The sequence below is a fragment of the Schistocerca cancellata genome, chromosome 7 (genome assembly GCF_023864275.1).
Source record: "Schistocerca cancellata isolate TAMUIC-IGC-003103 chromosome 7, iqSchCanc2.1, whole genome shotgun sequence".
In the NCBI taxonomy this organism is placed as follows: Eukaryota; Metazoa; Arthropoda; class Insecta; order Orthoptera; family Acrididae; genus Schistocerca; species Schistocerca cancellata.
In genome coordinates this window covers 136130973-136152571 of record NC_064632.1, presented here as the reverse complement: position 1 = coordinate 136152571, position 21599 = coordinate 136130973, and the positions used below count along the sequence as shown (strand labels likewise).

At 37.0% G+C, this 21599-nt stretch overlaps 1 protein-coding gene across 1 annotated transcript in view; it reads left to right on the top strand.

Annotated features, from left to right (window-relative positions):
* Positions 1–21599, top strand: part of LOC126092666 (uncharacterized) — a 186831-nt gene that overhangs the window by 131587 nt on the left and 33645 nt on the right. Inside the window, exons 7-8 of the mRNA XM_049908388.1 lie at positions 7682–7907; positions 10480–10731. Coding sequence (XP_049764345.1) covers positions 7682–7907; positions 10480–10731 — 478 coding nt within the window. The remainder of the gene's footprint in view (positions 1–7681; positions 7908–10479; positions 10732–21599) is intronic.

Genomic DNA, 21599 nt, shown 5'->3' with positions numbered 1-21599 from the left:
GAACTGTCGTCCTCCTGAATGCGGGAACCGAAAAGCCCCATTCCAAAGGAATCATTGGCCCGTTTTTCAGATCCGAAACGATTACTGCATCACACTATCTGGACATTCTTCGTGAATTTGTGGCGGTACAAACTGCCTTAGACGACACTGCGAACACCTCGTGGTTTATGCAAGATGGTGCCCGGCCACATCGCACGGCCGACGTCTTTAATTTCCTGAATGAATATTTCGATGATCGTGTGATTGCTTTGGGCTATCCGAAACATACAGGAGGCGGCATGGATTGGCCTCCCTATTCGCCAGACATGAACCCCTGTGACTTCTTTCTGTGGGGACACTTGAAAGACCAGGTATACCGCCAGAATCCAGAAACAATTGAACAGCTGAAGCAGTACATCTCATCTGCATGTGAAGCCATTCCGCCAGACACGTTGTCAAAGGTTTCGGGTAATTTCATTCAGAGACTACGCCATATTATTGCTACGCATGGTGGATATGTGGAAAATATTGTACTATAGAGTTTCCCAGACCGCAGCGCCATCTGTTGTTGAAAATTGTAACTACTGTAATTTCGAAAGCTTGTCTGCCTGAAAATGTACTGTTGTCCCAAGCATATTGCAACAAACGGTGTATTTCTATCGCTGCTCGTTTAGTTTTTATTGCCGTTTCAAATATACCGGTCATTTTTGAAACACCCTGTATCATTTTCTCAAAAATTTTGGTAAATGATATCAGTAACAGAATGGGTCAGTAGTTATTGACATCTCTCCTGCCACCTTTCTTATTGAGGGGTTTAACACTGGCATCTTTGAGTCTCTCTTCTTTTAATAAATGACTTCAGTTAGTGCAGCATTACATACACTGACAGAAAAAAACTGCAACACCTAGGAGGAGTTGTGCAACATAAACAAAAGTCCAGAGGCGTGTTTCTACATCTGAAAGACAATGTCTGTTCAAATTTAGTGCCAGTCACATAAGAGTGGTGGTAAGTAGTGCAACTATGAGAATATCAAATCAGGTTTGCCTTAAATGCACACTGCAGTGGTTGTGAGTTTTAGTTACCAGTGAGATTGGACGTGGCGAGTTGATATTAGTCAAGAATGCCTTTAAGACAAAAATGGCATTACCAACACCTCACCTCACTGAGTCTGAATGAGGTCTTGTAATAGGACTGTGAGAAGCTGGGTGTTCTTTCTGGGATATTGCAGAAAGACATGGTAGGAATGTAGTCACTGTATGTGATTGCATGCAGCAGTGGTAACAAGAATGAATAGTCCTATGAAGATTGGGCTCTGAATGGCCATATGGCACTATCTATAGGGAAGTCAATTGTGTTTGGCATATGGCTCTGTCATATTGTACTGCATCTACAACAACAATTTGAGCAGCAGTTGGCACCGCAGTGACACAAGAAATTGTTACAAACGAGTTACTTCTAGGACAGCTCTGAGCCAGATGCCCCGTATCGTGTGTTTCACTAACCTTAAACCAGTGGTGTCAAGTGAGAGCTTAATGGAGGGCAAGGTGGAAGTTTGTTGTGTTTTCCAATGAAAGGTGGTTCTGTCTTGGTGCCACTGATGGCCATGTGTTGGCTAAAAGGAGACTAACTGAGGGCCTTCACCCAACCTGTTTTCGGCCTAAACACAGTGGATCTACTCCTGGAGCTATGGTCTGGAGTGTGATTTTGTATGACAGCAGGAGCATTCTCATGGTTATGCCATGTACCCTGACTGCTGTTGTAATGTAATGTGTTTCATTACTCTACATTATTTTTTTGATGTTGCAATTTTTTCCCCATCAAAGTGTTTCAGAAAAGGCAGCACTTATATATGCGAACAAGTCTTTAGCACTCTGTTAGAAATACCATTTCAAATTCAGATGAGCTTTTCTTTTTGAGAGAATATATTATAATCTTAATTTCACAAGGAGGAAATAGCCGTATGATTGAATTTAATATGAGTTGCTTTACCGACCTCCTGCTTTGATTTTTATTTTGAACAGTTTGACCCTATATTTTCTACTATGTTTAAGAAATTACTGTAAAACATACCTGCTACCTGTGACTGATCATTTATAGACTTTCCATTAAAAACAGAAGTAACGTTGTCCTGTTCTGCAGCCTTTTGCCATGTCTGTCATTTCCCTACATTCAATATAGGCTTGAGACCATTGTCAGAATTACTGATATGTGACATCTTGTGCATGTTCCTTGATTTTTTATTAACTTTTTTTGGTAATATTGAGCAGTTTTTGTAACATTCAACTACTGCACAATCTTGACGTGTTCCTGCTGACAGATACATTCCCCTTTTCCTTTCACAAGATACTTTAAGCCCACTAATTAACCATGGTTTTTAACATGGTTTTTTAATCCCCTTACTGATCAATTTAGGCAACTTCCTTAGGCAGAGAACTGTTTTCATATAATGATAGGAATTTATCGTGGAATAGATTAAATTTTGTCTTCACTTGGTTCTTTACAAATTCCATCACAGGTGATTTGTTGTAGACCATCCTTAAAAATGTTTGTCCTAGAGTCATTAATTATTCAATCTGGTTTCCACTGAGGAGTAACTATACTGTAAGGGACTGTCTGCTTTACTGTGCATCATAAATAGATGGAAGCACTTGTTACTGGGTGTACAGTAATTTTCTTCCTTTCAGGTTCATGAAATAAAATATTATCAGAGTCTTACTGTCTTTATCCACTCATTCTGGAAAATTAATTACTGAGGTCAAATTGTAGAATTGAAAGTTTTCCATATCATTCTTTCTACCACAATTCTATAGAAACTCTTTAGTGAAATCGCCACAGACTATTAACTGCTTGCTGCTGCCCGACGGATAGGACAGTAAGAAATTCATATGCCTCATAAACAGTTCAAAATTTCCCAGTGGGGATCTACATACAGTTAAAGGTAAAAGAGGGGCATTCAGTAAGTAATGCAACACATTTTTTTGCGGCAGTTGTGATTGAAAAAATGCAGAACTTGTTGTGGGACATTTTGGAATATTCTCACTGCAGCCTCCATAGTTTCATGAAGTTCTGATAGGTGGCGGAGTCATTCGTAGCATTACTGCTAAATCAGCTCCAACAACTGTGGTAAGAGGAAAGTGGTTTTATAGCTGTAGTTGTTTAAAAGTGGCTGATTGCATGCTTACTTATTAAACACTGGCATGACATGATGACACTAGAACAAAAATGTGGCAACAGTAAGATAACATTTATTAAGAGTGTGTGACAAAGTGGTATATGACTTTTGTACAGTTTGATGCATGGTGCTTGAAGTCCTAAACCTAATACAATGGAATCTAAATAACTTTGTTATCTCCTTGCAGTCTATGATATTGTCACTATAACAGATAGTAATGATGCAGACATTCTTGAGTGTTCTGTTACTGTGTAAACAGTGATTGCTAAGTCCAAATGTAGTCTTGAAGGAACTATACTGAAATGGCCCCAGGCTACTAACGGAGATGCAATAGTAGGTGGTAGGTTGAAGAGATTGACTTCTGCTGCTCTATGGTGTAAGAAGAGCTGTTTAGGAGAAACATTTTCAACCTATATTTGAAAACACGTCTGCTGTCTGTCAGACATTTTATTCTCATTGGTAAATTGTCAGAGACTTTTATAGCTGTATACTACCCTTTCTGTGCCAATGTTATATTCATTAAAGGACAATGCAGATCATTTTTCAACGCTGTACTTGTGAATATTTCGTTACTCATTAACTTAGCTGGATTGTTGATAAATTTTATAAGTTAATAAATGTATTGGAGGCTGTGGTTCATATTCCCAGCTGCTCTTGGAAGAAGTACATATGCGAATTCATACACAATTCTGAGTACTTTCTTTTGGTCAATGAATACTTTTTCCTAAGTGTGGAATTATCCCAGAATATTATCCCAGAGGTCATCAGTGAATGAAAATAAGGAAACTTTACGAACAAAAAGTCAGAAGTTGAAAATATTTTTAATAATCATTTTCTAAATGTTGTGGATATAGTAGGATCCAGGTGTTCATTAGAAGATGCTAGGCTGTTAATGGAAGAGGCCATACCTATGCAATTTGATACAATTGAAATCTCACCCACTTCTCCCTCTGAAATTAGGAAAATAATAAACTTGCTTAAAAGCAAAAACTCACATGGAATTGACGGCATTTCCAGCAAAATACTAAAAGCTTGTTCTCAACAGATAAGTAAGATTCTCAGCCACCTGTGTAATAGCTCTCTGGAACAGGGCATTTTCCCTGATAGACTGAAATATGCTACTGTTATACCTTTGCATAAAAAGGGGGATAGATCTGATGTCAACAATTACCGTCCAATCTCCCTTCTAACAGCTTTATCCAAAATTTTTGAGAAAGTAATGTATTCAAGAGTAGCTTCACATATCTGTAACAAACAAGTACTAACAAAATGTCAGTTTGGTTTCCAGAAAGGTTTTTCAACAGAAAATGCCATATATGCTTTCACCAATCAAATTTTGAATGATCTGAATAACTGAACACCACCCATTGGGATTTTTTGTGATCTCTCAAAGGCTTTTGATTGTGTAAATCATGAAATTCTGCTAGACAAGCTCAAGTACTGTGGCATGAGTGGGACAGTGCACAAATGGTTTAATTCGTACCTAACTGGAAGAGTGCAGAAAGTTGAAATAAGTAGTTCTCATAATATGCAAAGATCAGCACATTCCTCAAACTGGGGAACTATCAAGAATGGGGTTCCACAAGGGTCAGTCTTGGGTCCTTTGTTGTTCTTAATATATATTAATGACTTGCCATTCTATATTCATGAAGAGGCAAAGTTAGTTCTCTTTGCTGATGATACAAGTATAGTAATCACACCTGACAAACAAGACTTAACTGATGAAATTGTCAATACTGTCTTTCAGAAAATTACTAAGTGGTTCCTTGTAAACGGACTCTCACTGAATTTTGATAAGACACAGTACATACAGTTCCGTACAGTGAATGGTATGACACCATTAATAAATATAGACCTTAATCAGAAGCATATAGCTAAGGTAGAATATTCCAAATTTTTAGGTGTGTCCATTGATGAGAGATTAAATTGGAAGAAACACATTGATGATCTGCTGAAACGTTTGAGTTCAGCTACTTATGCAATAAGGGTCATTGCAAATTTTGGTGATAAACATCTTAGTAAATTAGCTTACTACGCCTATTTTCACTCGTTGCTTTCATATGGCATCATATTTTGGGGTAATTCATCACTGAGGAATAAAGTATTTATTGCACAAAAGCGTGTAATCAGAATAATAGCTGGAGTCCGTCCAAGATCATCCTGCAGACATTTATTTAAGGATCTAGGGATATTCACAGTAGCTTCTCAGTATATATACTATCTTATGAAATTTGTTATTAACAACCAAACCCAATTCAAAAGTAATAGCAGTGTGCATAACTACAATACTAGGAGAAAGGATGATCTTCACTATTCAAGATTAAATCTAACTTTGGCACAGAAAGGGGTGAATTATACTGGCACTAAAGTCTTTGGTCACTTACCAAATAGTATCAAAAGTCTGACAGATAACCAACAAGTATTTAAGAAGAAATTAAAAGAATTTCTGAATGACAACTCCTTCTACTCCATAGAGGAATTTTTAGATCTAAATTAAAAAAAAAAAAAAAATATTAATAAAAAAAATAAAAATAAAAAAAACACAAAAATGAAAAAGTTGTTATATTAACTTAAGTATGTTGTTAAATTAACTTAATTATGTCTTGTATTGGAAAATTTGACTCGTTCCACATCATTACGAAATATCGTATTCATGATCCATGGAACTAGTATTAATCTAATCTAATCTAATCTAATCTAATCTAATCTACATCCCCAAAGTTGGCAATTATTCTTATGGCAGAAGTATCCCAATGTAACATTTTAGCAGGTCTACTAAATGTTTTTCCAGTTTAAGTGTTCACCAATATGCACACCTAAGAACCTAGAATTTTCTACCCTGTTTATTATTTATTGTTGGTACACAATGTTAATAGAAGGTGGAATATTTGCGACTGTACAAAACGGAATGAACTGCATTATTTCAAAGTTTGAAGCTAGCTCATCTCTTCAAAACTATTCAGTAACTTTAACAAAAACATAATTTACTATTTTCTCTGTTGATGCTTCTTTGCTTGGCTTCACAGAAATGCATGTATCATCTACCATCAGGACTAACTCTGCCTCCTGATTCAAATAAATTGACAGATCATTAACATGTGCAAGAATGGTAGAGGGCCAGTGATTGAACCCTGTGGGACTCCCATTGTAATTTCTCTCATATTTGTATTACTCAAACAGCCTAGGGTAATTTCCTGCATTCTGTTTCTTAAATATGAACCAAACCAGGCATGTGGTGAAATATGTATTTTATACAAACTTCTCGAACAGAGCATCATATTTGATCAAATGCCTCTGATGAGTCACAGAAGACCTAGTTGGTGACTTTTATCATCCAAAGATTTTATTATGTGCCTAGTAAATACATAAATAGCTGATTTAGTGGAATGTCCCTTTCAAAATCCAAACTGTGATTGCTACACAGGTTACTGGAATCTCTGAAGTACATTGCCTGTTTTTAGAAACTGACATAAGAAGTGACTCTGGGCGGTAGTTATTGACATCTGTGGAGTAACCCTTTCCATAGAGAGATGTTTTATAGGAAATGATATTCATCCAGTATGAACTTTTACTTTTTAGAGTCATGATGATCTTCCTTATTAAAGATGTAGATTTCAGATTAATTTTTATTTCATTTCAAGTCCTCTATATCACTTCTTTGGTATACTGGTTTGCTTTCTATTCTGAACTATTTGCACGAATTTTCTCACCTATTTTTAAAAGTAATTATAAAAAGATACCTGCTACACATGAACTGTCTTTTACAATGCTCCCACGCTCTTTAACAGAAATAATGTCATTTTCTATGGCTTCTTTTCCTTTCTCTCATTTAACAATATATTATATCAGTTTATCTGGTATATTAGTTTCAGACAAGACTTTCATACTCCTGGGTGTTTTACAACTTTTCTTGAAACATTACAGTACTGTTTCTAGTAAGAAAGAATTTCTGGGCCATTACTTGTTCTGGTTATTTTGTACAAAATACTTTTTTCACTGTGCTGCAGAGACTCTGATGCTGTGGTGATCCAAGGTTTCCTTAATAATTTGCTAGTACTACATTTAATTATCTTTTTAGGAAAACCTAACCTAACCTAACCTACTTTAAAAATGGACATAGACTCATTAAGAAGTTGTTATACATAAAGTTAGCATGAGGTTCATTGTGAACATCACCCAGTCAATGTTTTAAACTTTCTTCAAAATTTTCAGTGGTTTTGTCATGAAGCAGCCTTACTGTTTCCTTAGTATGTTTCCAAACCATACATGGAGCTAAGTTATATAATGTCATTCTGTGCATCATGTCGTGTGTCTCCTGTGCTACCTTTAATTTCAGAAGAATCGAACTTCTGATCCTAAGAGAACAAAAGTCTTTTTATTATTTTCTTGTAAAAGTCAGCCAAACCTCAACTCCCAAAATTTTCCAAAGTTTTGTCCTACTTTATTATGTAATGGTAAAATCATATGCACTATACCTATTCTTGTGTGTTTTTTTGTTTTGTATTAATTTGTATGTCATACTTTTGAAGGGAATCAAAATGAAGGGCAACTATGTCAGTTCCGTCTGCCACGAAACATCTTTAGGATATTTTTCAATGAAGAAGATCAGGAATATGGCAGATGTGAGAGCCATTTCAGTGGCGGAGCAAGTAGCAATTCAAAAGGCACCATTGCTGAAGCTCTTGCTGGTAGCTCCTTCCTGATCAGTGGTGGCATTGAACTATGCATCACTGTAGTAGGTGTGTTCTGTTACAGGTATGTACAACATACTTTCTTCATTTGTTCATCTGCAACTTTCATGTTTTCTTTTACTTCTGCCCCGCTACATATGCGTTCTCTCTTTCATAGGCACACTGGTTGTCTGGTTCTAAGTAGTATCGTTGTAATCTGCTTTGTTAAGAACTTTCTGTGTGTTTATTAGTTTACTTCTCGCTTATTTGGATTTAGAAAATGTACAAAAAATAATGCTTGTGAATATTAAGCTTAGCATTCTAATGAATGTAGCGCTTCGGAAACCATTGATAAAAGTGTGAGCTCGTGCAACCTGGTACTATAGAGCACTGCAGAGAAAGCTTAAGAAATGTTAATTGGGGAGATGTATATAATGAGCCAAATGCTAATAATAAAAGCAACATATTTCTTGATAAATTTATATTCCTTTTTGTACATTGTTTCCCAAAGAAAATTACTAAATGTAAAACCACACACTTTTCAAAAAAAACTTTGGATTACTACAAGTATTAAAGTGTCTTCAGAAAGCAAAAGGAAATTGTATGAGACACCAAGAACTAGTAAAGATCCAGAAGTAGTTTTACGCTATAAAAATTATTGTAACACACTGAGAAAAGTTGTAAGGAAATCAAGAAGGATGTATGTTAGAGAAGAAATTAACAACTCCGGCAACAAAATAAAATCATTATGAAATGTTGTTAGAAGGGAGACAGGAAAAGTAATCAATGGGGTAGTTAGTATTACTATTAAAGAGAACAAGACCATCCTAACCAACAGTACCCAAGTAGCTAATGTATTTAACAACCGTTTATTAAGTGTAGGAGAAAAAGTTGGTGAGAATAGTTCAAAAGAAAAAGCCAGGCAGTACATGGAAGAGTTTGTTTTGAAAAAAATTAGTCAGATTAAGTTTCACCTAACAACCTCTTGTGAAATAAGTAAAATTATTAAATCTTTGAAAAATAAATGTTCTGTTGGAGTAGATGACATCTCTAATAAGATATTAAAACAATGTGGAGCAATTACAGCTGATTATTTTGAGTCACATATGTAATGCATTTTTAACTCAAGGTATTTTCCCAGACGGTCAAAATATTCCATTGACAGGCCGCTCTGCAGAAAGGAGCACACCACAGATGTCAATAATTACTGGCCAGTATCCTTGCTTACAGTGTTTTCAAAAATCTTCGAGAAAGTAATGTACTCAAGAGTGGTTAGCCATCTCAGCAGTAATGGGATACTTAGTAAATCACAGTTCGTATTTCAAAAATGGTGTTCCACTATATGGAATTTCACTGTCCACATAATAGAGTCTTTAAATAGTAAAATGTCACCAATAGGAATTTTCTGTGACTTGTCCAAAGCATTTGATGGTGTGAACCATGACATTATGTTACAGAAATTACAGTTCTGTGTTATAAACGGAGCAGCATTTGAGTGGTTTAAGTCATACCTACAGAACAGGAAGCAAATCTGTTTTTTCTAACTGTTTTGTGAAACATAGTCATTGCATTCTATATGTGCTGGGAATCCCGATTTGTGCATACCCCATATTAGAATTTTGCCATGTTTAATTTGTATGTGGAGTAAGGGAAAAATGATTGTTTAAATACTTACGTGCTTGCTGTAATTTGTCTTGTCATCATGCTCCCTGTAGGAGGTCTTTAGTTTATTCACATATTATTCATTCAGTATGTATTCTTTGTACTTTATAAGTGGGCTTTTGTGAGATAATTGGCATCTGTCTTCAAGCATCTGCCAGATCAGGTTTTTCTGCATTTATGTGACACTTTCATGTGAAGCAAAAAAACCTGTGACCTTTTGTAGTGCCTTTCTGTGTATACATTCAATACCCTCCCTTAATCCTCTTTGATGTGACTCTCATACACTTCAGCAGTGTTCTAGAATGGAACTTAAAAGGGTTTCGTTAGCAGTCATCTTGTAGACTGACTGGATTTTCTTGGCACGTACTGATGAATGAAAGTCAGCCACTTGCTTTACCTATGGTTGAACCTATGTGATAATTCCATTTCATACCTCACAATCTGTTCCCATCAAGTAATTGTATGAGTTGACTGATTCTGGTTGTGAATTATTGATATTGTACCCAAAGGATACTTTTCCCTTCTTTTTTTTGCATTTTATGCACTGCAGAACTTCTCATTTATGAACATTTAAAGTGGGTTGCTTAATCTTAATAAGACTACTTTGCTGTCTTATCAAGCTCTGACTGAATATTTGTGTAGGTATTTTCAGGTAGTACCTCATTATAGGTAACTGCATCACCTACAAAAAATCTGTGGCTATTATTATAATATTCTGCCAGGTTATTGATATACAACATGAAGTATGAGAGTTTCAGCGCACTTCTATGGGGCACGCCTGAAGTTACTTCTACATCTGAAGTGATTCTGCATCCAAAATATGGTATACCCTCCCTACTCTAGGATCTGAATACTTGAACTTAACAATTGTTTCATATTCTTTGTTCATCACTCTTCATCTTACCTTCTGTTTTTATGATGGCAACAATGTTAGATAATTGTTGCTCACTACGAAATATATTATTCTGCTTTAACTCTGTTGCTTATATTTCCAGGCACCCAACTCATAAAACTGGTGACTCAGATAATGACCACAAATCAAATCTCATTTGGTCAATTCTTGGGTTTGACAGAGCAAAAGAATATTGTGAAGTAGTGTTGGGTCATTCACCCTGTTTAAAATTTGATATGTCTATGAAAGAACAACATAAAACCCAACAATGGGAAGATTTCATACAAGGCAGAGCCATTGGGAAAATGTATAGGTTTACTGGGCTAATGATAGTAAACAAAGTTCTGCATAAAAAGTAAGTGAAACAACTGTTGTTACTTGAAAACAGCTGACAATAAGTTTGAAGTGTAAAATAATCCTTATGACTTTTAGTTGCTTCCCTATTATTTTTACTATTTTAAACTTGAGTAAGCATTAGTAGTCCATAGCTTTTTAACAACTATTAATTTAATTGCAGTCTCTAAATGTTCCTTCACTTTTTTAACTTATTCCTTTATTCATTCTACATCTGTGAAGATTTCCTATCATGCCGATAATTACAGAACACAATTGTAGAATGAACTAAGATATTTCACAGAAAAGTTACACGAGATAAGCTAAATAGTTATTTTTAATAGAGCACTATTAATGAATGCATATCTATGCTATGATTGACTTTTAGAAGCAAATGAAGCAGGGGTAATATTGGATTTATGATTTAAACTTGCATGTTACAAAACGGTGCTGTTTTCATATAACAGCATATTAAAGATATGTAAAAAATGTGTCTTTTTCGGTATCATTTGTTGTATAGATGTCATGGAATGTGATGTCACCAGTTGAAAATGCTTCCTTTATCCTTATGAAAATACACAGTCACTGTAGGAAAAATTTCCAGCTTAATTTTTGATACTTTTAACTTGGTGCAAAAAGTGTAGTCCAGTGGAATACCACACATGACAAGTAATTGAGTTAACATTGAAGCGGATTAATTTAATTCTGAGCAAGATAGTCAGTTTGAAATAAGCTATGAGTGCAGTATTAAGTTTTAAATGATGATCTAAAGACTGAGTTACATGTTATGCTATGAGAATAAATGTTTGTGCATGTATTTACATTTTTCTAGAACACAGCATTGCTGTGTATCACTGTATCTTTAAATTTTAACACTAACATTTTCATTCTGTCAGTGACTGTATGGACAGTACATTGCTACGACAGTAAGGTTGTAAGTTCAAATCTCTTCCACTGCCCACACACAAAGCTCCCAAGAGACACCAGATCATATAAGAATGTGGCATGTAAAAGAACCACTGTGTTGCTTTAAGCATACTTCCAACAAAATTTAATCTTCTGATTTGGTATCTGAAAAACCAAATTGTGCACATTGTAATGCCACTAAATTGCTGACAATAGCATTCATATTCATGCTGCTGGTACAGTCACAGGTTATTTCTAATTTGTTTTGTTCAGTGGACTGTTATATATTTAATGTTTTCTTCTACAAGGCTTTGGTTGTTGTTGTTGTTGTCTGCTGTATAACAAACAAACACACACACATGCACACACACACACACACACACACACACACACACACACACACACAGAGAGAGAGAGAGAGAGAGAGAGAGAGAGAGAGAGAGAGAGAGAGATAACATGCACATCAAGGAAAATAACAAGACTGCACTTTATACCAAGAAAGAGAACCGTTGTAACAGTTGTTGTGTGGGTAATTGGAATAATTATGCTTGTCATCTTACAAAGGATTTGATGTGGTACAAATCCACTACATTTGTATTGGGAATTCATTTCTTGAACTGCACAAATGGTTTCAGATTACTATAGCTCCATTCTATGATGTCATAATGTGACAACAAGGGGGGAATGCGAGTTATAAAGTCAATGCAAGGAGTTACAAAAAATGAGATAATTCATAGAAAGCTGTCATACTTACTTCATTCAAAACAATCATACGTGCATGGTCGTTGGACAAGTCAGTATGGAAAGTCAAGTTTACACTCTTTCGTGTATCAAGAACTGAAAACCACAGCACATTCAATAGGCAGAGACTGGAAGGCAAAGTGCCATATAAAGAGCAAATATAAGCATGACTTATGCTATGAGCAGCCAGCAGGGCATGCCCCCAAGGATAACAAGAAACTGTTTAGTTCGATCACCCGAGGAGGTAGGAGGACGTGACAGCACATATGCTGAACATATGAGCCAATGCGAATTGTGGATGGTACCAAGAAATGACGTGCTCCACTGGCTGCTCATAGTGGAAGTGGTGCTTATATATTTGCTGTACGCTGGCACTTTGCCTTCTGGTCTCTGGTTACTGAATGCTCTGTGGTTTTCGCCAGTTACTCTCAAAAAATTTGCCCAATTCTCAGTTGGCTAGGGGATTGCTCTGATGAAAACAAGTGGATTCAATTTTGTTGGGGATCAGTTGCGATCCCCATTTATGAAAGTATTGTCCCATTGTACTTAAGTCCTTTGCAATATACAAGCTAACTAGTAGCGGAGTCTTGACTGAGCTTTGAGCTAGTCCATTGTTGAGGGTCTCCTGGTCGCTAGTGGTATTGCCTGTAGTTACTTCAAATGGTTCGTCAGTCAACATATGGTTAAGAGTTGTGCTATTCTCCTGAAGGGTTTTACACGGAGCAGCTGATACACAACATCCTGCCTCCACACAGTATCATAAGCTACAGGTAAGTCAATAAATACAGCAGAGGTCTTTAGCTGTTTCTGGAAGCCAGCTTCTTCGTAACTTGTCAATGAAAGTACTTGATCCACATGGCTATGGTGTGTTCGGAATCCAGTCTGTTAGATATGAATCTTTCCAACAGTATCTCAAGTAATTTGTACATCATACTAAGAAGGGCAATAGTATGATAACTTCGAGGTTTGTTGTTGAGTTTACGTAGTTTTACGATACCAGTGATCGTGATCTGTTTCCAGTTGTGGAAAGGATCCTGTGCGGAAAATTTTGGAGTAAAGCTGAAGTAGCTATGTTGTAGCATATTTTCCACAGTGCAGATGAAATTCTGGATGTATAACATCAAAATCTGGAGCTTTACCTGATTTAATGTGTTGTAAAGTCATTGAAATGTCATCTGAAATGAATGGGACAGAATAAGGGCTGTGATTTGAACATTCTGTCATCATAGTTCTCAGTTCTTGCTTCACTTGTGTGGTGTGATGTTGGGAAATAGGTAGTTGTGATATCGAGATGATTTGTGCAGCAGCTGTACTCAATTTTATGAGGTGGTTGTTGCATGTTGTTCAATTTGCGCCTCCCAAATTACATAAGAGGCATCAAGCTTTTCTTCTTGATTTTTCGAAGTCAAGTTTTTCAACTATGTCCAGCTATTTCTGGTGACACAAGGGGTCAAGACTGTGCAGCAGTTCATCTGCTATTTCTTGTTGTCCTGTTAAGAGGAAATCCTCATACAGTTTCTCACTGACTTCAGACTATCCAGGAAAGTACTCCTCAGGGAATTAGCTTTCTTGCTGTGCTTAATACTGTACCCACAAATCTTCCATAGTTATTGATCAAGGGAGGAATCCATCCCAAGATGTTATCAACATAATTGGATGGATAAAAAAAAGTCTACTCACCAAGCAGTGGCAGGAGAAAAAACATATAAAGGTTACATAAATTTGGAAGCTTTTGTAGCCAGTGGCTCCTCCTCCTGCAAAAGGATTGAAGGGGAAGGAAGAGGGATGAAAGAAAAGAATTGCTCAGGTTTAGGAATTGGGGAGAGTTTTGAAATGTTGCCCAAAACCCCAGGTCAGGAGATACCAGGCAGGATTAGAATGAAAGAGGTTCCTGTTGAGATGAAGAAAGCATTCTCTATTATACTGCACACACGTGTGGTGATCCCATAAGCTGGAATATAATTTGTGCTGAGGAGATTGTATCCTGGTATTTGAGCCCTTGTGTTGAATTGGTCTTCATCACTAGCATGTGTTTCTGGGATAGCGAACACATCAACATTATTTTCAAGGTAGAGTTTTAATAAATATTGGCATTTTGATCTCTCTATGTTAATCTGTAAAATTCTAGTACTGGGTCTAAAACATGTAATTTAATGTATTTATTTAATCTGAACTGGTTGGGCCCCTCAGGCCCTCTCTTGTATCAGACCAAGGTTTCACAAATACGGTATCTTTTCTTTACATCTTATTTACCTGTGAGATAACAATTTTAATGTGACAACTACTATTAAAATGATTTGAGTGTCTGGAGTGGCAGTGTGAGCAGACTATGAACTAATAAAGTTTATACTGACACTACTTATATTTCTGCAGCTGCTGCAGTTAATAGGTACCATAGTGATACAAAAAGTAATGATGATAATAACAATAATGATAGTGGGAGAAACAAGATGAATTTCTAGTTGTACAAAATGGATGTTTTCTGACATAGCAAGTTCTGACAAAAAGGAAATTTAAGGAGACTGCACCAGCTAAGAGTACTGGGAAATGAGGAAGATTAGGTTGTAAAGATGGATATGCAAGGGTATTGAGAGTGTACAGGGACAGTGCTTATCCTTATTGTTGCTTTAGCAGATGTATCATTAATTGTCTTCTGAAGCTGGAGATGTTATTTAGTTCTCCAATATAATGTGGGAGGTTATTTCAGAGTAGGGTTCCTGCTATTGAGAAGGATTTTGAGAAAGTGGCTGAACGATAGAGTGGATGTTTCTGCCATGTTGTTCAGACAAGTGTGTTAAAGTTGAGGAGATATAAAGGACAGTGTTCGTTGATAAGACAACAGAGAAGACAGAGCGTAAGGAAATCACTGCACTTCCTTGCATGCAGCCAGGATAGCTGTGCATATGGTGGTGAAACGTGATCAAATAGTTGAAATTCACAAACATAATGGACACAGGCATTCATAACCAGTTCTGAGCACCATGAGCATTCCTGAGAAAGGCTCTACAGGATAATATCACTGTAATCCATTAGTGGAAGTGTATGTGCAAGTTTCTTTTCCCAAGAGGGAATAGCTTTTTATATTTTTGTAGGGAGTGGAGAGTTGCTGATGCCTTCTTGCACATTGCAGTTAGATACTCAGTCCAATTTAGATTTTCATCTACTACTCTACTACTCTACTACTACTACTACTACTACTACTACTACTACCACCACTACCACTACCGCTACTACTACTACTACTACTACTACTACTACTACTACTACTACTAGACTCTTTGCTTAGGAAGAGAGGTTGAGATTTATCTCATTTAGGATTGAAGATGATGGGATTCCTGATATACCAGGCTAATGAGACTGGAATGACCAACCAGCACCACTTGGGTTTTGGATGGGTTGAGCTTTAATGATGTATTTCATGCCCATTTTGATACTGTGCACAGGTAGGTATTGAGATTCTCGATAGCTGGCTTCAGGTTTGTTGGTTTTGAACTTATGTGTAGCTGGAGCTTATCAGTGTACATGTGGTCTTTGCAGTAGAGTAAAACAGAATACACATTATTTACATATAATGAAAAGAGTATTAGACTCATTACCATACTTGGGGGGGGGGGGGGCACCTGATAGTACCTGCCTCCATTGTGACTTTATGGTGCTGGATGTGACGCATTGCTGGTGAGTCGTCAGATATGGGCAAAACCATTGCACTGCGCTTGGCAAGAAATTTAGACTGCTAAGTTTGGTGATTAAAATGTCTTAGTCGACAGTGTCAGGCGCTTTGCTGAAGTCTAAGCAGCTCATGATAATTGCCTCTTGTGCATCTATGGCAAGCTGCAGGTCATCTGTTACCTTGATTAAGGCAGGTGATGTGCTGTGATGTTGACAGAAACATGATTGGTATTTGTCTAGTAGATTGTTTGTAGTTAGGTAGTTTGTTAGCTGGTTGTAGACTATATAAAAAGGCCTTGGTCAGTGCAGGAAGAATTAGGTCAGTAATCAGGGGGTACCATGGCAATGTCCTTTTAAGGTAATGGCTTAACTAGTTCCTATTGCCAGGTCTCAGGGAAAACAATTGTGATTAAGGACTGGTGGAAGAAATCTGTTATAATGGGCAGTAGTTGTTCATTAATAAGCTTCATCATTTGGATTGTGATGCCATCGTGTCCAGTAGATCCTGATCTGATATGCATGATGATCTTTTTGATGGCGTTGCAAGTAACATGCTTTACACAGAATTTTTTGTGGCTACAGTCGTTTACCCTCCTCTAGTAAACGTTTGTTTCCCTTGTGGTTCAATTGTGTATGTAGCTCTTTGGCTGGGACAACATGATGAGTTGCAGCTTTTACTTTGCCCATACCTAGACAATGCAGGTTATTCCATGGGACAATTGCTCCGTTTCTGTCGTCGGTGAATGTATGAGCATGTCCGAGTTTTGCCTTTCTCACAGCTTAACTGACTCTGTTTCACTTCAGCTTGCAAGTAATATGCTTTTCAGGCATGTATTGTAGCTTGCGTATTTGATGTGCAGCGTCTCTGAGATTCATGAGCTGTTTTAGTACTTCAGTTAGCCAAGGTGCAGGCTTCCTTCTTACTTTTCCAGTCTTTAGGGGTACAATAACATGCTCGTATGTTGATTTGAGACTTGAACGAGCGATTTCAAAGCAGACAAACCCACCTGTGTTAGGAGGTTTGAAGAGGACACATATCAGGTGCTTTCTGTTGAGGGATTTGAGCTCTGTGAAGATATATTCCACTTATTTATCTTTATTATTTTTGAATGCATGTAGCATTTTAGGCAATAAATCAGAGTTTATAAGCAGCCTGTGATGGTCACCTGTTTTATTTCTTCAATGATAGTTCTCAGTGTCAACGTACTGCATTGTTATATGGGCTGAAAAATGGGGGGTGGAAGTTCAACACTGAAGACTGTAAATGATGTAGCCAACAGTTGCACAATTGCATTTAACAGTTCTTTACTTCCACTGTTCACAACCCCCCATTATTACACAATTATATGGCCAGTTCACTATTGGTAAATGTTGATAAGTCTCGTTAATAGGTTGCAGACAACAACAGCATACTGTTACAGTAGTTTGCTGTATAACATCTATGAGCAATAAAAACATAACCATACAGTTCACAGTTCTTGCTGAATAATATGGTACATGTGACACTATTTTTGCAAATAAATTAGACACATTGTCATTAATTGTTCTAACACATGGCCTATTTGTGTTCCACTGGTAAGTTGATGCAATGTTGTTACTCTAACCAATACATATTTCCATCTGAAAATTGGCCATGGACTGTCTGCCTCAGTACTAAAAATCGATCCTTTATATATCCTCACAATAATAGGCACTGAAACTACACATTGTCTGATGTTTAAGTTACAGAAATTACAATTAAAACATAACTCATTCAATTAACTGAATACATCGAAAAGTTCCTTCTTTTTAACCATTCCTTCTACTGCAAGGGTTAGGCCAAATTATTTGTTTAAATAATGAAATTAAGAGATATAGTTGTACAAACACTGCTTTTGATGAACCTTTAATTATTTTGGAACTAATTAAGGGTTGGCTTTGCTAATATGTTTCGAATAGAGCCAAATAAATTCTTTAAGAATCCTAGTGTTCTTCTTCCAAATGTTTGTAATTAGTACAGAATTTATATTTGTTTATAAGTCAGCAATAGAATCTATGTTATGAAAGAATTACTAATTTCACTCTGTAACAAAGGCATTAAGTAGGAATGGTCAAAATAAATTAGGAAATTACATACATACATAAAACTAAGTACAAAATTAGACCTGGTGCTATATTCCTTAAGACTGAGCCGCCAACCTTTCTCTTTCATGAAACTGAAGATTATACTCATGCATGTTAATGGTATTTAGGCAAAAATGAATTTAAGGAGGCAGATTGCAAAACAAGAGAGGAAGTAAAGAGAGCCCAGCTTGCTTCATCACAATTCCTACTCCACCCCTTCATTGGGTACATCTCTCATGTCTTAGAAAGATGTAGCCTTCTAGATTTACTGAACTTGTGTGAATTCTTGTTTTGAGCTAGATCTCTGACAGGAGTATGTATGTATGTATCTTGAAAGTCTTGAAATATTTGACAGAACTCGTCAGGAGGTTGCATGTGCATTGTGCATTGTGAAGTTTAGTTCATTCGGGCACAAAGTTGGTGAGGATGGGCCAGCAAAGGTGGGGGATCAGTGCATAACACCGTTTACTCCATTCTTGTTATTTTTTGTTACCTCTAATCAGAAAGAATTAAATAGAGTGTTACAGTGTGAAACTCGTGGCTTGAAATACGTTACTGTGTATTTTTCTGGGTAAATTAAGGAAGTCACTGCTTCATTACCAGAGATGTTTAATTACCAGTGTTGATTGTGTCTAACATAAATAAATAATTACACAAATCTGAGTGTCTTTAATGGTCATAAGACTGGACTGGCCTGTTCAGTTGCTAAGGATTTGCAGCAGCAAATTACATTATTTTATGTTAGTAGCAAGTTTTCAGTAGGCAGAAAAAGGTGATTAATAAGAATGTCATAGTACTAAGGTAGATTTTGATGTCCAGTTCAGACGTTCACACCATGCCACTGTCAGTGCCAATAAGGTATCAGTATTGAGGGTTCTCATTATGGAGACCAAATGTGGATGGGCTGCTCACCAACCAGCTCTGTAGACAGCATGCTGAGTGTAAATCTGTTGCTATCTTCTGTTTTAAACAGTGGTATTGGCTGGAAAGTTAAGAAATGTTCTTGCATGTGATCCACATACCTCTGTCAAGTTTTATTGCTGTACCTGTGCATTGTCAGTTTCTTCTAGTCCTGGGAGACTAGTGTATCTTGGAGTACACTGCGAGATGTAGGTTTGCAGGTTTTCCACACTGAGCAAAATAAACTTGGAGGTAGTGATCTGGTAATTCAGGCAATGACTTTAGAATATGGGCATTCCCAGCTATTTCTGCACCCTTATCTTGCTATGCAAAGTTCGGCAAAATAGACAGTAACATGGGCTTTGGAAAACCAACTGTTTGTGCTGCTTTTTATTTAGGGACACGAGACTGCAGAGCTCCAGAATTCAGAGATGGGTTAGTGGAAAGATGAATTAAATAAGCTCAAATGGGATATAGTTTTGTCACTGAAACGGGGTCAGGCCAGACAGAATATAATTTGGTCACATGCTTTACAACATAATGGAACATGGAGGAAATTCAGTGTAAGTTTTGTTTTCAATAAGAATATTGTAGATGATATTACAAATGTGGAAAGAATCTCAAACAGTAGACTTATTTGAAAATACAAGGAAGAGGTCCTAAGGAAATGATTTGATTCTATGCACCAGTATGCTGACTTTCTGATGAAGTTGTAGAAGACTTCTGTGGAGAGTTATAGAAGTTGATAAACGACAACAAATCCTAACACATGATGATCAGTACACTCTACATACAATTTAGACAAAAACTAGAGATAGATACTCATTGGGGGAACTTTGGGTGTGATATCACTTGTGATAGAGGTCAAACATTTGTAAAATTTGAAGAGGTGAACTACAAATATGTCCTTAACAAATTCATTCAAAAGAAAAGAAACACAAAATGGTTTTGATAAGGGCCAAATGGAAATAAAGGTGAAATAAATTTTATTTATTATTGCATACATGGACAGAACAAACAAAAGCAAAATGTCAAAGGCAATGTTGTTGCTGAAATGCAGGAGGATCTGCAGCGAATTGACACATGGTGCAGGGAATGGCAATTGAATCTCAATGTAGACAAGTGTAATGTGCTGTGAATACATAGAAAGAAAGATTCCTTATCATTTAGCTATGATATAGTAGGTCAGCAACTGGAAGCAGTTAATTCCATAAATTATCTGGGAGTACGCATTAGGAGTGATTTAAAATGGAATGATCATATAAAGTTGATTGTCGGTAAAGCAGATGCCAGACTGAGATTCATTGGAAGAATCCTAAGGAAATGCAATCCAAAAACAAAGGAAGTAGGTTACAGTATGCTTGTTCGCCCACTGCTTGAATACTGCTCAGCAGTGTGGGATCCGTGCCAGAAAGGGTTGATAGAAGAGAGAGAGAAGATCCAACGGAGAGCAGCGCGCTTCGTTACGGTATCATTTAGTTATCACAAAAGTATTATGGAGATGATAGATAAACTCCAGTGGAAGACTCTGCAGGAGAGACGCTCAGTAGCTCGGTATGGGTTTTTGTTGAAGTTTTGAGAACATACCTTCACCGAGGAGTCAAGCAGTATATTGCTCCCTCCTACGTATATCTCGTGAAGAGACCATGAGGATAAAATCAGAGAGATTAGAGCCCACACAGAGGCGTACCAACAATCCTTCTTTCCACGAACAATACGAGACTGGAATAGAAGGGAGAACCAATAGAGATACTCAAGGTACCCTCCGCCACACACCGTCAAGTGGCTTGTGGAGTATGGATGTAAATGTAGATGTAGATGTAGATGCTGTTGAAAATATGATGAGAGTGACAAGCAACATTAAAATCAAATGACACTAGGTTAAACAAAACTATTTGTAATCGTATCAAAGAAAAATTCAGTTGCGAAAGTTAATAATTATGAGACAGAATTGCCAACTTGTTTTACTTTTTTATCCTTCCCACTCTAACCTTCTCTTCTCTCCAAGGAAGGAAATTACAGTTTTGAAAGCTGGGATAATTTCATCACTTTTACTTATAAGTATTGTGTGTCTATTGACAGTATTAAACGTTTCTCCTCCTCAAGTTAACTACTGGCCAGCAATTATGTCTGATATTTCTCTTTATATACAAAGCTGAGAATATTTATGTATGTCTGGGAACTCCTCCCAGGACCCTGGACCCAATTTGGCACACAAACTCCTATGGAGGCACAGACAAGAGACGTGTTGAAGCCCCTGGCGTATTTGCTGCCCTGCACAGCAGGTGTATTGTGTGGGGATAGCATTGACCTGTGCCTTATCGACCTGCTTTGCAGAACAACCTACACATCAGGGGCAAGAAATGGTTTTTCCATACCCAAAGTGTAGACTGCCCAGCACAACAGGCGTGTTATGTTGGAGGCGTATATGCCTGCTTTATCGGTCAGCAGTGAATGGCAGCCTACACGGCATGGGACAAAAAATAGTTTACAAACCCTTGGCATCTAGGTTGTGCTGCACGAGAGGTGTGTTGTGGGAGTAGTACTAGCCTGCTTTCTCAACCTCTTTCA